This window comes from Lithobates pipiens, unplaced genomic scaffold, assembly GCF_037356315.1.
Source record: "Lithobates pipiens isolate NorthernLeopardFrog02 unplaced genomic scaffold, aLitPip1_a1.2 Scaffold_19, whole genome shotgun sequence".
NCBI lineage: Eukaryota > Metazoa > Chordata > Amphibia > Anura > Ranidae > Lithobates > Lithobates pipiens.
In genome coordinates, this window is record NW_027507764.1 from 49273471 (window position 1) to 49287973 (window position 14503).

General features: G+C 43.2%; 1 protein-coding gene across 5 annotated transcripts in view; it reads right to left on the minus strand.

Annotated features, from left to right (window-relative positions):
* Nucleotides 1–14503, minus strand: part of PHF14 (PHD finger protein 14) — a 421390-nt gene that overhangs the window by 304881 nt on the left and 102006 nt on the right. For all 5 annotated transcript variants that reach the window (XM_077490721.1, XM_077490723.1, XM_077490720.1 and 2 more), the window contains 2 exons: nt 13300–13406; nt 11806–11901 (listed from right to left, as the gene is read on the minus strand). In XM_077490721.1, the coding sequence (XP_077346847.1) occupies nt 11806–11901; nt 13300–13406 (203 nt within the window). The remainder of the gene's footprint in view (nt 1–11805; nt 11902–13299; nt 13407–14503) is intronic.

Here is a 14503-nt window from a genome sequence, read left to right on the forward strand (position 1 = left end):
GTTTGTAATAACTCCATCAGTATCACCAGCAAAGCAGCTTCATTATTATCCCTTTAAAGAAGAAGAGAATTGTGCGCTGTATTTGGAGATTTCATAATTTGCCACGTCACGAATGTTAATTCTCCATTACGAACGCTAATTTACAATACCGACCGCTTCCAGCTCGTCCTTGCTTCCGAGCATGCGTGTTTGTACTTTGGAGTTTTGTCCGACAGATTTGAGTACACACGCTCGGAAAATCCGACAACACACATTTGTCCACGGAAAATTTTAAAACCTGCCATCCAACATTTGTCCGATGGAGCCTACACGGGGTCGGATTTACCAGCAACAGCCTGTCATCGAACATTTCCCATCGGAAAGTCCGGTTGTGTGTACAAGGCTTAAGTGTTGAAGATTTGAGGAAAGCGTTTGCTTCCTCACTAAAGGTATGCACAGGTATTAGTGATCCGTTACAATTAGCCTTTTGCCTGGACTGTATTACGTTCCAATTTATGAACCCGCCTGACAGGTCAAAGTTACAGTTTTCCAGGAAATAATTGCAGAGCAGCAAAGTCCCAGGTTGGCCATCCAGCTCATGTCCCTTTATCGGCTCGGCTGCAGAAGATGACAAGAGACAGATGATTATGGCTACATTAATCATCCAGTTCCTCTCCTGAAAGGAAGCCTTTGAGGCATCAAGATGGCACAGCTTGAGAGCCCTGCTGTCAGAATTCAGACATCTACCACTTCGCCCGAGGAAGATTTTTGCAGGTTTGACAAAAAGTTCTACATACAAGCTCCTGCAGATGAGTATAAAGTTGGACTTCAGGCCAAAAAATAAATAAAAAATGAAGCCAAGTAAGGAGCTGAAATACAAAATGTGTGAAATGTTTTACCTGCCAAAAGATTTGAAATTCTGTCTAGCCAGTTATGTGATCAACACAACCCCATCAAACAGCACAGCCAAGGTCTGGGATCTCATTCTCTATCTTGCAATTAGATGAGTTGCAACATTTGTCATGGACTCGCCCCAGACTGATGTCTGGGCAATAAAGCCTGGTTCACACCTAGGCATTTTTTTCTGCTGTTTGTTCGTTCGAGCCTGGGTATGCCCAATAGGTTCTATTCTGTGCCTTAATTGAAATACTGCAATAAAAAAAAAATAATAATAAAAAAGGACAGTGTAAAAAAAAAAAGAAGAAGAAAAAAGAAAATGTAAAGTTTCCCCGTCCCGACGAGCTCGTGCACGCATACATGAGTAGCACCCGCATATGAAAACGGTGTTCAAACCACACGTGCGGGAGCAATTTTGAAGCACGACATGTTGGGTATCAATTTACTCAAGTGTACCATTATCTTTCACAATATAAAAAAAAATTGGGCTAACTTTATTGTCTTATTTTTTAATTCAAAAAATGTATTTATTTTCAAAAAAAGGTGCGCTTGTAAGACCACTGAGCCTATAGCGTCGGCGACAAAACGCGGCTATTTTTAGCGGCGTTTTACCGTCGGATTTGCAGCGCATTTTGGCCGCTAACAGGGTGCTTTTACCCCTGCCAGCGGCCAAGAAAGGGTTAAAACAGCCCGCAATACACCGCAATAGCGGCATTTTGCCGGCGGTAATACAGCGCTGCCCCATTGATTTCAATGGGGAGCAGCGGTGGAGGAGCGGTAAACACACTGCTCCAAAGAAGCTTCTGGCAGGACTTTTCCCTGACGTCCTGCCAGCGCACCGCTCCGGGGCTTTCACACTGGAATGAATGGTGCAGCAGTTTGAGGGCGGATTGCAGGCGCTATTTCTAACGCTATAGCGCCTGCAAAACGCCCTCAGTGTGAAAGGGCTCTAAGTGAAAAAAGGTTAACTACTTAAACACTAAACCCTTTTCTGACATTTCTTGGTTTCAAGTTAAGATCTTTTTTTAGCTAGAAAATTACTTAGAAGCCCCAAACATTATATACATTTTAGTGGACACCCTAGAGCAGTGATGGCGAACCTTGGCACTCCAGATGTTTTGGAACTACATTTCCCATGATGCTCAATTACACTGCAGAGTGCATGAGCATCATGGGAAATGTAGTTCCAAAACATCTGGAGTGCCAAGGTTCACCATCACTGCCCTAGAGAATAAAATGGTGGTTGTTGCAATATTTTATGTCACAATGTATTTGCACAGTGATCTTTCAAATGTAATTTTTTTTGAAAAAATTACTTTAATGAATAAAAAAAAAAAAAAAATAACCAGTAAAGTTAACCCAATTTTTTTTGTATAATGTGAAAGATTTTACATAGCGAGACTCGTGAGAGAAACGAGATCTTTTTATTCTAAGCAAAAAAAGTTGTGATTCTCATTTTGGCCAGAATCCTGCAGCTCTAATATACATACATGCCTATTTGCAGACCACTCCAGTCCAATCACATGAATCCCCTGTGTTAGCCAGTGGAGGCTGCACGGAAGAGACAATGACTGGGAATTTCGGGAGTGGTGACATCACCCATAGGTTTCCATGTTCCAGCCATTGTTGGTGCTCCATCCTCTCCCATGCAGCTGCCACTGGCTGACACAGGGGGGCTGGATAATTTGACAAGACTAGAGCGGGTTGGAAATGGGTAAATATATGCACCTTTCTTGCACAGGTCAGTCAGTATAAGTGTTAGGAGGGGGAGGGGACATTTTTAAAACCAGTTAATTTTAGGCTGAAATTATACTTTAATGACATATAAAGCTTTTGATTGGTAAAATGTAAAAAAAAAAAAAAAAAAAAAGCTGACAAATGGACAAAATGTTTTTTACACAATTTTTTTTTTAAATTGCTGTATTGCATGGTGACAGCTAAAGCCTGGGAGGGGCAATGACTGATGAAGCCATCAGGTTAATTGATAAACTCATGTAATCACCATGACTGGGAACTAACCAGCATTGTTTCTAGTTAATGCAAGGCCAGCACTGTTATCACAAGTGCAGTCTTGGTACTAGAAGTGTGCACAGCTGTGTGGCCCTAGTGCCAATAACCAAAGTAGATGAATGATTTCTCAGCAAGGAGAACCTTGTGGACCTCTCAGTGATGAGGAGCATACTGCCCTACTGATTGGTACTAAATCTCTTCCCGGGTAAAGGGTAAAACAAATCTAATCGCCTAAGCCCAATTTTGCACTTCACAGTGACTGATCACCGTGACAGCCACAATCAGAGGACATCACAGCAATCAGGTGACCCTGAATCAGATGTTCCGGGTCCTGATTGTTAAAAGGGGGCCCAGGCTCTAGGTGAAACCCTGGTGTCTGTGCTGGGAGTGCCCCGAGCGGCGCACTCCCAGTACAAAGAAAGATACACAAATATGCATCCCCAATGGGGCTATTTTTGCATACGGTCAGCGTGAAGGGGTTAAAGTATTTGTAAACCCTCTCATATACCCAGTGAAGTGACTGGCCTCAGATGATGCACAAAGATTAAACAAATCCTCCTACATAAGTTTTACTTGTTTATCTGGAACCTTCTCTTCTCTACATCGGAAGGGAGTTTCGTGGCCACTCATTAAAATTAGAAGAAAAGAGGTTTAACCTTAACCACTTCAGCCCCGGACCAACTGTCAGCCTAAGGACCAGAGGTCTTTTTACAATTTCGCACTGCGCTGCTTTAACTGGTAATTGCGCGGTCATGCAATATTGCACCCAAACGAAATTTGCGTCCTTTTCTTCCCACAAATAGAGCTTTCTTTTGATGGTATTTGATTGCCTCTGCGATTTTTATTTTTTGCGATATAAATGGAAAAAGACTGAAAATTTCGAGAAAAAAAGATATTTTCTACTTTTTGTTATAAGAAAAATCGAAAAAACTAAATTTTAGTCATACATTTAGGGCAAAATTTATTCAGCCACATGTCTTTAGTAAAAAAAATGTCAATAAGCGTATATTTATTGGTTTGCACAAAAGTTATAGCGTCTACAAACTAGAGTACATTTTCTGGAATTTACACAGCTTTTAATTTATGACTGCCTGTCTCATTTCTTGAGGTGCTAAAATGGCAGGGCAGTACAAACCCCCCCAAATGACCCCATTTTGGAAAGTAGACACCCCAAGGAAATTGCTGAAGGGCATGTTGAGCCCATTGAATATTTTTTTTTTTCGTCCCAAGTGATTGAATAATGACACAAAAAAAGTTTACAAAAAGTTGTCACTAAATGATATATTGCTCACACATACCAGTTATATGTGGAATTGCACCCCAAAATATATTCTGCTGCTTCTCCTGAGTACAAGGATACCACATATGTGGGACTTTTTGGGAGTCTAGCTGCGTACGGCACCCCGAAAACCAATCACTGCCTTCAGGATTTCTAAGGGTGCAAATTTTTGATTTCACTCCTCACTACCTATCACAGTTTCGAAGGCCATAAAATGCCAAAATAGCACAAAACCCCCCCAAATGACCCCATTTTGGAAAGTAGACACCCCAAGCTATTTACTGAGAGGCATGTTGAGTCCATGAAATATTTTATATTTTGCCACAAGCTGGAATATTACAATTTTTTTTTTTTTTTGCACAAAGTTGTCACTCAATGATATATTGCTCACACATGCTATGGGCATAAGTCAAATTACACCCCAAAATAAACTCTGCTGCTTCTCCCGAGTATGGGGATACCACATGTGGGGGACTTTTTGGGAGCCTAGCCACGTACGGGACCCCGAAAACCAAGCACTGCCTTCAGGATTTAAATATAAAACGCTACCAAAAAAAACTGTTAGCGATCGCAGGGATCAGGCCTGACTCTGCGATCGCTGCAGTTATGTGTTTAGTGTTTTGTAAGTGACAGTGATCGATCAATACTGCACTTGGGTGGGCTGGGCAGAGGGGCAAAACGCAGGTGCCAGCAGGTATCTGGGCTGATCCCGCTAACAATGCGTTTTTTTGGAACCCTAAACTGCTGGGGACGCTAGTATAGATCTGATCAGATCAGATATTGATCTGTTCAGATTCTATACCACTACGGGAGGTTTATGCTTTGCGCGTGGGTGTTAGCGGTACTGGCACTAACCTAGCGCTGCCTGGGGCGACGCAGACCCTGACCCTAAAACCTAATTGATATCACCTGCCGGGTGATCAGGGGGTTAAACCTTTATTGGGTAATAAATGGTGGGTGCCCTGATGCTATAAAAAGCAAACTAACCCATAACACTTATACGGTGATCACTGGTGAAAGGGTTAACTAGGGGCAATCAGAGGGTTCAAATTTTTATTAGGTAGTATATGGGGGTCCCTGGCGCTATATAAAAACCTGACGGGGAACCTAAATAACTAACTGGCTAACCAGCGTCACCAGTGACACTTATACGGTGATCGCTGGTGAAAGGGTAATCAGGGGGTTAAAACCATTATTGGGTAGTATATGGGGGTACCTAGCGCTATAAAAACCTGGCGGTGAACCTAAAAAAATAACTAGCTACCTAGCGACACTAATGCAGCGATCAGAAAAATGATCGCTTAGTGACACTGGCAAAAGGGGGTGAAAGGGTTAACTAGGGGCAATCAGGGGGTTAAACCTTTATGGGGGGAGGGTAGGGGGCTACCCTGGACCTAACACTAACTGCCCTGACAGTTTTTACTGTCACAACTGACACTAAATGCAGTGATCAGAAAATAAATGATCACTGCAATCAGTGACACTGACTGGGAGGGGGAGATCGGGGGGCGATCAGGGGGGTGATCGGGGCGGGATTTGTGTGCCTGTGTGTACCTACATGTCAGTGTAGTGTTGGTGCACACTTACTTTCACTGTTCTCCTCGTAGTCCGGTCAAAAAGACCCCCTCGAGGAGAATGACATCACTTCCTCCCTGCCTGTGTTTACTATACACAGCGGGGGAAGCTTCTCATTCGCCAGGAGCGATCGAAAGGGGATGGCCAGAAACAAACGGCCATCCCCTCATCCCGGATCGCTCCTGCAGCGAAACGGACCTCCTCATCGAGCGGGAGAGGGTCCTATCGGACCCCCCAACCGCTGGAAGGTGAGCGCGTACATGTACGTGCTTGTGCCTGTCGGTGCCATTGCACCGACGTACATTGCCATGCGGCGGTCCTTAAGTGGTTAAACTACGTAGAGGGTTCTTTACTGTAAGGATGTGGAATTCCCTTCCACAGGCAGGATATACAATGTAATACTGACATATAATCACACACATAGGCTGGACTTGATGGATTTTTTTTTCAATCTGACCTACCATGTAACTACAGTATATGTAACACCCATTCAAAAGTAAAGAGTTTAGATAAAATCCTTCTTCATCTGTCAGGGTCACAGAGAAGGGGAGGAAAGCTGCAGCTCTTGTACAATGTGTGAGAGCCGATTGAAAGAAAGGGACACATCCCCCCCTTCACACACTGCATAGGAATGAAGGATGGATACAGAGCTGTATTCTAAATAGACAAGCTGTGTGTTGAGCTCTCCTCCCCCGTCACAAATTTATCTCATATGTCGGGAAAATTTTTCAGAAGTGACACATGTTGATAACAGAGGAACGAAGCACCAGGGAGAAACCACACTTGGAGCATTGGAGAGATACAGAGGGTTATGGAAAGTATTCAGACCCCCTTAAATTTTTCACTCTTTGTTATATTGCAGCCATTTGCTAAAAGTTCATTTTTTCCCCCTCATTCATGTACACACAACACCACATATTGACAGAAAAACACAGAATTGTTGACATTTTGGGAAGATTTATTAAAAAAGAAAAACTGAAATATCACATGGGTCCTAAGTATTCAGACCGTTTGCTTAGTATTTAGTAGAAGCCCCTTTTTATCTAATATAGCCAAGAGTGTTTTTGGGAAAGATGCAGCAAGTTTTTCACATCTGGATTTGGGGATCTTCTGCCATTCCTCCTTGCAGATCCTCTCCAGTTCTGTCAGGTTGGATGGTAAACGTTGGTGGACGGCCATTTTTAGGTCTCTCCAGAGATGCTCAATTGGGTTTAAGTCAGGGCTCTGGCTGGGCCATTCAGGAACAGTCACGGAGTTGTTGTGAAGCCACTCCTTCGTTATTTTAGCTGTGTGCTTACGGTCATTGTCTTGTTGGAAGGTAAACCTTCGGCCCAGTCTGAGGTCCTGAGCACTCTGGAGAAGGTTTTCGCCCAGGATATCCCTGTACTTGGCCGCATTCATCTTTCCCTCAATTGCAACCAGTCGTCCTGTCCCTGCAGCTGAAAAACACCCCCACAGCATGATGCTGCCACCACCATGCTTCACTGTTGAGACTGTATTGGACAGGTGATGAGCGGTGCCTGGTTTTCTCCACACATACCGTTTAGAATTAAAGAGGAAGTAAACCCTGATGAGTTTACTTCCTCTTTGATTCCCTGCAAAGGTAAAGCATAATGGACTACTATGCATCGCATACTACCCCATTATGTGTCACTTACCTGACACAGGAGCCAGCAAAGTCACCGCTGTCCCCTGTAGTCCGGAGCCTCCATTTTCTCTTCGACGAAGCCGCGACGTCACTCCCGTGCATGCACACGGGAGCCGCCACTCGTGGCATATCGCCGTTGACAGCGGCACGCTCAGTGCGCCGCTGTCTGCGGTGCATGCGCCGTAGACAGCGGTGCCTGTATTTTGGCAAATATCTCCTAAACCGTGTAGGTTTAGGAGATATTTCTTGGACCTACAGGTAAGCCTTAATCTAGGCTTACCTGTAGGTCAAAGTGGATTGTAAGGGTTTACATCCACTTTGAGGCCAAAATGGTCTATCTTAGTCTCATCAAACTAGAGAATCTTATTTCTCACCCTCTTGGAGTCCTTAAGGTGTTTTTTTTATTTTTTTTAGAAAACTCCATGCAGGCTTTCATGTGTCTTGCACTGAGGAGAGGCTTCCGTTGGGCCACTCTGCCATAAAGCCCCGACTGGTGGAGGGCTGCAGTGATGGGTGACTTTCTACAACTTTCTCCCATCTCCCAACTACATTCTCTGGAGCTCAGCCACAGTGATCTTTGGCTTCTTCTTTACCTCTCTCACCAAGGCTCTTCTCCCCCGATAGCTCAGTTTGTCTGGACGGCCAGCTCTAGGAAGGGTTCTGGTCGTCCCAAACGTCTTCCATTTAAGGATTGTGGAGGCCACTGTGCTCTTAGGAACCTTAAGAGCAGCAAAAAAATGTTTGTATCCTTGGCCAGATCTGTGCCTTGCCACAATTCTGTCTTTGAGCTCCTCAGGCAGTTCCTTTGACCTCATGATTCTCATTTGCTCTGACATGCACTGTGAGCTGTAAGGTCTTAGATAGACAGGTGTGTGGCTTTCCTAATCAAGTCCAATCAGTTTAATCAAACAATTGGACTCAAATGAAGGTGTAGAGCCATCTCAAGGATGATCAGTAGAAATGGACAGCACCTGAGTTAGATATACGAGTGTCACAGCAAAGGGTCTGAATACTTACATGTGATATTTCAGTTTTTCTTTTTTTAATAAATCTGCAAAAATGTCAACAATTCTGCGTTTTTCTGTCAATATGAGATGCTGTGTGTACATTAATGAGAAAAAAAATGAACTTAAATGATTTTAGCAAATGGCTGCAATATAACAAAGAGTGAAAAAATTAAGGGGGTCTGAATACTTTCCGTGCCCACTGTAAAAGTAAATACTACAGATATAGCTGCTTAGTTCAAATTTCATGACTGAGGTTTACAACCACTTTAAACTAGAACTATGCCCTCCAATTAAAGATTTTTTTTATTTTATTTTTTATAAATCCGCGCAAGGTAATGTAGGCCTGCTTGCACCAGTGGTAATTCTAATTTAAGCTGTAATGCATTATTTAAGCATTTCTCTAGAAATGCCAAACTCATTATTTCCATGTTATTTTTTATGGTTAAGGTTTGAACATGCACTACAGACACAGATTTAGCTGTTGTGATATATACCATCTTTACAAATTAAACCAATTTCATAAACAAACAAAAATATTGCTTTTTGACAAACAGAAAAGTAACTTTAAAATATGGAAGAAAAAAAACAAAAAACTGTAAACTCTAATGGCTGTAATGCCATTGCGCATACAGTTGTGCTCATAAGTTTACATACCCTGGCAGATTTCTTGGCCATTTTTCAGAGAATATAAATAACACAAAAACTTTTCTGTCAATCATGGTTAGTGTTTGGCGGAAGCCACTTATTATCAATCAGTTGTGTTTACTCTTTAAAGCGGGGCTCCACTGCCTCCGACGTTTTTTTTTTTTTTTTTTGACATTTAAAACTAAATTTGTGTGAACATTTTTTACTTACATGTTCCGTTTTTTTAAGTTTTCCCATTGATTTTTGTCAAGCAAAGAACGCTTTATAAAAAAGATATCGATGGTTGTCATCTTGCCTGTGGGCATGTGAGGCCCACAGGCAGTCTCTTCCTGGATTCTGTGACGTGCATCTCCCAGAATGCAACGCCGTTCTATCGTAGATCTCGCGCATGCGCAGTAACGTTAGTATAGGAGCGCTGTCAACAGCTTTGGTTCTAAATTGCGCGATAACTCACGCCAGGCCGCCGCACGGACTCCTGGGAACTAGAAAAAAGGATCCCAGGAGACAGTGCGGCACAAAGGAAGTGTCGACCTAGCCGCAGCAACCCCGCCCATATCCGCAATTCCCTGAACACGGAAATGGCCAGTAACTCGAGGATAAAAAAGGTACGTGAAACTTAAATGTCCTCATTATATATAACAGAGAGAAATAATATGCGGGAGCTATTTTTTATAAATCGGGTGGAGCTCCGCTTTAAATCATAATGACAATAGAAATTACCCTGATCAAACGTTTACATACCCTGGTGATTTTGGCCTGATAACATGCACACAAAGGGGTTCGAATGGCTATTAAAGGTAACCATCCGCACCTGTGATCCATTTGCGTGTAATTAGTGTGTGTATATAAAAGGTCAATGAGTTTCTGGACTCCTGACAGACCCTTGCATCTTTCATCCAGTGCTGCACTGATGTTTCTGGATTCTGAGTCATGAGGAAAGCAAAAGAATTGTCAAAGGATCTGCGGGAAAAGGTAGTTGAACTGTATAAAACAGGAAAGGGATATAAAAAGATATCCAAGGAATTGAGAATTCCAATCAGCATCGTTCAAACTAATCAAGAAGTGGAAAATGAGAGGTTCTGTTGAAACCAAACCACGGTCAAGTAGACCAACTAAAATTTCAGCCACAACTGCCAGGAAAATTATTCAGGATGCAAAGAAAAACCCGCAAATAACTTCAGGAGAAATACAGGACTCTCTGAAAACATGTGGTGTGTCGATTTCAAGATGCACAATAAGGAGGTACTTGAAGAAAGATGGGCTTCATGGTCAAGTAGCCAGAAGAAAGCCATTAATATGCAAATGGCACAAAGTATCCCACTTACAATACACCAAACAGCACAGAGACAAGCCTCAAACCTTCAGGCACAAAGTCATTTGGAGTGATGAGACCAAAATTTAGCTCTCTGGCCACAACCATAAACGCTACATTTGGAGAGGAGTCAACAAGGCCTATGATGAAAGGTTCACCATTCCTACTGTGAAACACGGAGGTGGATCACTGATGTTTTGGGGATGTGTGAGCTACAAAGGCACAGGAAATTTGGTCTAAATTGATGGCAAGATGAATGCAGTATGTTATCAAAAAACACTGGAGGAACATTTGCATTCATCAGCCAGGAAGCTGCACATGGGATGTACTTGGACATTCCAATATGACAATGATCCAAAACACAAGGCCAAGTCAACCTGTCATTGGCTACAGTAGAATAAAGTGAAGGTTCTGGAGTGGCAATCTCAGTCTCCTGACCTCAATATCATTGAGCCAGTCTGGGGAGATCTCAAACGTGCCGTTCATGTAAGACAGCCCAAGAATTTACAGGAACTGGAGGGTTTTTGCCAAGAGAAATGGCAGCTTTACCATCTGAGAAGATAAAGAGCCTCATCCACAAATACCACAGAAGACTTCAAGCTGTCATTGATGTCAAAGGGGGCAATACACAGTATTAGGAACTGGGGTATGTAAACTTTTGATCGGGGTCATTTGGGTAGTTTCTGTTGCCATTATTATTTAAAAAGAGTAAACACATTTGATTGATAATAAATGGCTTCAGCCAAACACAAACCATGAGTGAAAGAAAAGGTTTTGTGTTATCATTCATATTCTCTGAAAAATGGCCAAGAAATTAAATTCTGCCAGGGTATGCAAACTTATGAGCACAACTGTATTATCTGAATATATTGCCAGCATTCATTATTTATTTATTTTTTTCAGATGCCCCCTACGTATTCCTATGTGGTAGTTCAATACATGTTTGAACTTTAATGTGCTATTATAGGCTGGGAAATGAGAGAATGCGAGATAGCATGAATGAGTGTAATGTGTGGAACTGCATAGGAAAGGGAAAGGATTGATGGGAGCCCGCATCTCTCAGCCAATACAGCTTGCAGATGGAGTCATGGGGCTCGGGATTTAACAGACAGGCAGAGCTCCGTGGAAAACAGAACTTTAGTAAATGTCCCTCCCATTTTCGTTCCGTTTTCATTCCTTGACAAAACTCTGAATACATTTTCATCAGTTGACTTCATTCAAATTATATGTTAGTTTCGTTTTTGTCACTGAAAATATGCAGCTGACGAAAACATGTCAGTCGATGGAATTAACACCGGCTTGCATCACATCAACATGTAGACTTTCTGAGGAGGGGCAGCAAACACCCCCTTCTTTACAGGAAGCGGCACCAGCAATGTCATAACGTGCCCTCAGCATCAGCCAGTTGTCATCAGATTCAAAACACAAAGTCATCAATAGTTGAGAGACGTACCTGTGCACCTATTTTGCTCATCATAATCCATAAACCTTGCCCTTCGTTTCTCAGATTTCCATTGACATTCTGCAGGTCATCCAATGCCTCACACAACTGGGAAACAAAAATGAAAGATGTTTACAAGATAAGAGAAGACATATTACTTCATAATGCATACAGACTTGGGCAAAACCTGTTGTGTTCTGAACCCCTTCCTGCCAGCTGTATGCATACACGTGGCAGCACAGAGGTGTGCAAATGTGTGCCTGTTGGCTGTCACTGCCAGTTCCACTTCCAGGTCAAAAAAACAATGGAAGCTGGAAGGATGGGCTCTGATCATGTGATCACAGTGACAGCAAATTTCAGTGATCACATGATCTGGAAGCCAATGTTTTCTTTTGTGAAGTTCATTATTATTAAAGCTGATCGCCAGCTTCACTTTTAGCCAGATCATTTGGGTCAAGCTGGCCCAAGTACATGAGTTCCTGCACTAGGGCCCCTTCTCAGATGGAGCGGCCAAGCGAATCCGTCTGCTCAGAGGGGGGTCTCTCCTCTGAACCCCGCTGAGCAGATGGATGACAGGACCGTGTCCGCTATGCAGAGCAGGCACGGACACAGCCTGCTTTCCTCTATAGAGCAGGCGGGCGAATGGAAATGGACTGCATGTCCGTTTCCATCCGGCTGTCATCCGATCTGCCGGTCTGTTTTTAGCTAATTTTATTGGATCAGATGCCCGGCAGGCGTCAGCAGACACGTGTTTGCTGAAATCCACTGGCGCATAGAGAAGAATGGGTAGTACGATCTGATCCGCCTAAAAAACAAATAGGCACACCCCAATCGGTATTCTTGGGTGAAAGGGGCCTAACAGGTCTGCCCACTGAGGATGATGTATGAACTTGTATGAACCTCACAGTGCTGTGATCCAGCTATGGGATGCAAACTTCCAATTCCACACCCCAAAAAAAAAAAAAGATCAAATACTACCAAAAGAAAGCTCTATTTGTGGGGAAAAAAAGGACATCAATTTTATTTGGGTACAGCGTCGCACAACCGTGCAATTGTCAGTTAAAGTAAAGTAGTGCTGAATCGCAAAAACTGGCAAGTGGTTAAAGTGGCAATCAACACATTCTTATTGGGATCTGTGTTCAGTATTTAGCAACTGGAAAAGAAAGGTACTTTAAAAGCTTCAACAAAGTTTACTGAAAGCTCTGCAAGTGTTTTTGTGAAAGCTTACTGTTCACACTTCTGTTATACAAGCTGAAGCCTTTGTGAAAAAGGCCTTACTGACCTACAACTCAACAGGAAAGATTCCATTTCCTCATTCAAGCTGTTCTGAAATGGGGCAATGCTCCAGTAAACAATATCTCAAAGCTTCGGCGCCCCAGAGGCACTGGTTTAAAGATAAGTCTACTACACAGACAAGTAGGCTGTGTTGGTAACCCCCCTCCTATTACCTTCATAGGAACGCTCTGGTTTTACGGTGGTCATTCTGTAGCACAGGACAGTACAAACCTTGTTATATTCAATATGGAGTTTTTCCTGTTCATATTCTAGTTTGTTTTTAATGTTCTTCTGCTCGGACAAACTCTCCTGAAGCTGCAACATGCGCAGATTCCGTTCTAGAGGCATAAAGGAAAAAACATGTTTAGGGTGTAACATTTAACATGTTCCAGTTCCACCCCCCACCCCAAGACCCCCATCTTCCACTACGGCAGATGGCTTATAGTTCTCACTGGACTACAGGTGCTCCGATCATTGTGCTTGTAGTCCATCCACACTTCCTCCAGTGGAAAGCCCGTACAGAATTACAGGCCGGAAGCTGGAGGTAAAGTTTTCAAGAGGCCTGGCAATGCACCAGGGATCCGCTGATTGCAAATGTAATGCTTTGCAAAAGGGAGAAAACGGATAATAAATGCACTTTTTTTTTTTTCCTGCAAAGTATGTGCATTTATTATTTTTTCCCTAAAGATAAAACTTTAAGTCTTTAAGTTAAGCAGGAACTACTTATTCAGACACATTTTCTACATAGGGAATATGAGCATATTTGCATATAGACCACCAATGTCCATTACCCCGCTCAAGGATCCAGCCATACTTCCTCACCGTTTCCACACTACAGCAATCTTCACTTACCTAACCTTCAGTGTCGGATGGTGCCAGAGATTAGAAGAGGGAATGTCGCCATAGCACTTTGGCGGTAATTGGCCTGGTGATTGGCTACTTGGGCTTCAGCATTGTCACATGCAGTTGGGAAAATAATTATTTGACCCCCCCACAGATTTTGTAAGTTTGCCCACTTACAAATAAATGAAGGATCTATAGTTGTTATCATAGGTGTATTTTAAATGATAGAGACAGAATATAAACTTAAGGGGGGCGTGGCTTGGCGCGCAACGAGGATGGCAGCACACAAGGTGAGCTCCGTCGGACACGCGGCCCTACGGCCTGAAAACCCACCGCACAGCCCTCAATGCTGGGTAAAAAGCACTGCAGCACGGCACCCTCTCGCCCCAGACGCGGCCAGACCCCCGCGGCAGCAAGAAACATCTCAGAGCTGTTTAAACACAGCTCCGCCATCAGGAGCAGCGCGGCAGAATCCAAGATGGCGCTGACACCCCGCCATGAGGTGGACCAGAGCGGAGACTCAGACTCAGCCACGGAGGCTCCAGGTAGGGGGAAAACTAAGTCAAATCAGCCCCTGACATATGCGGACATG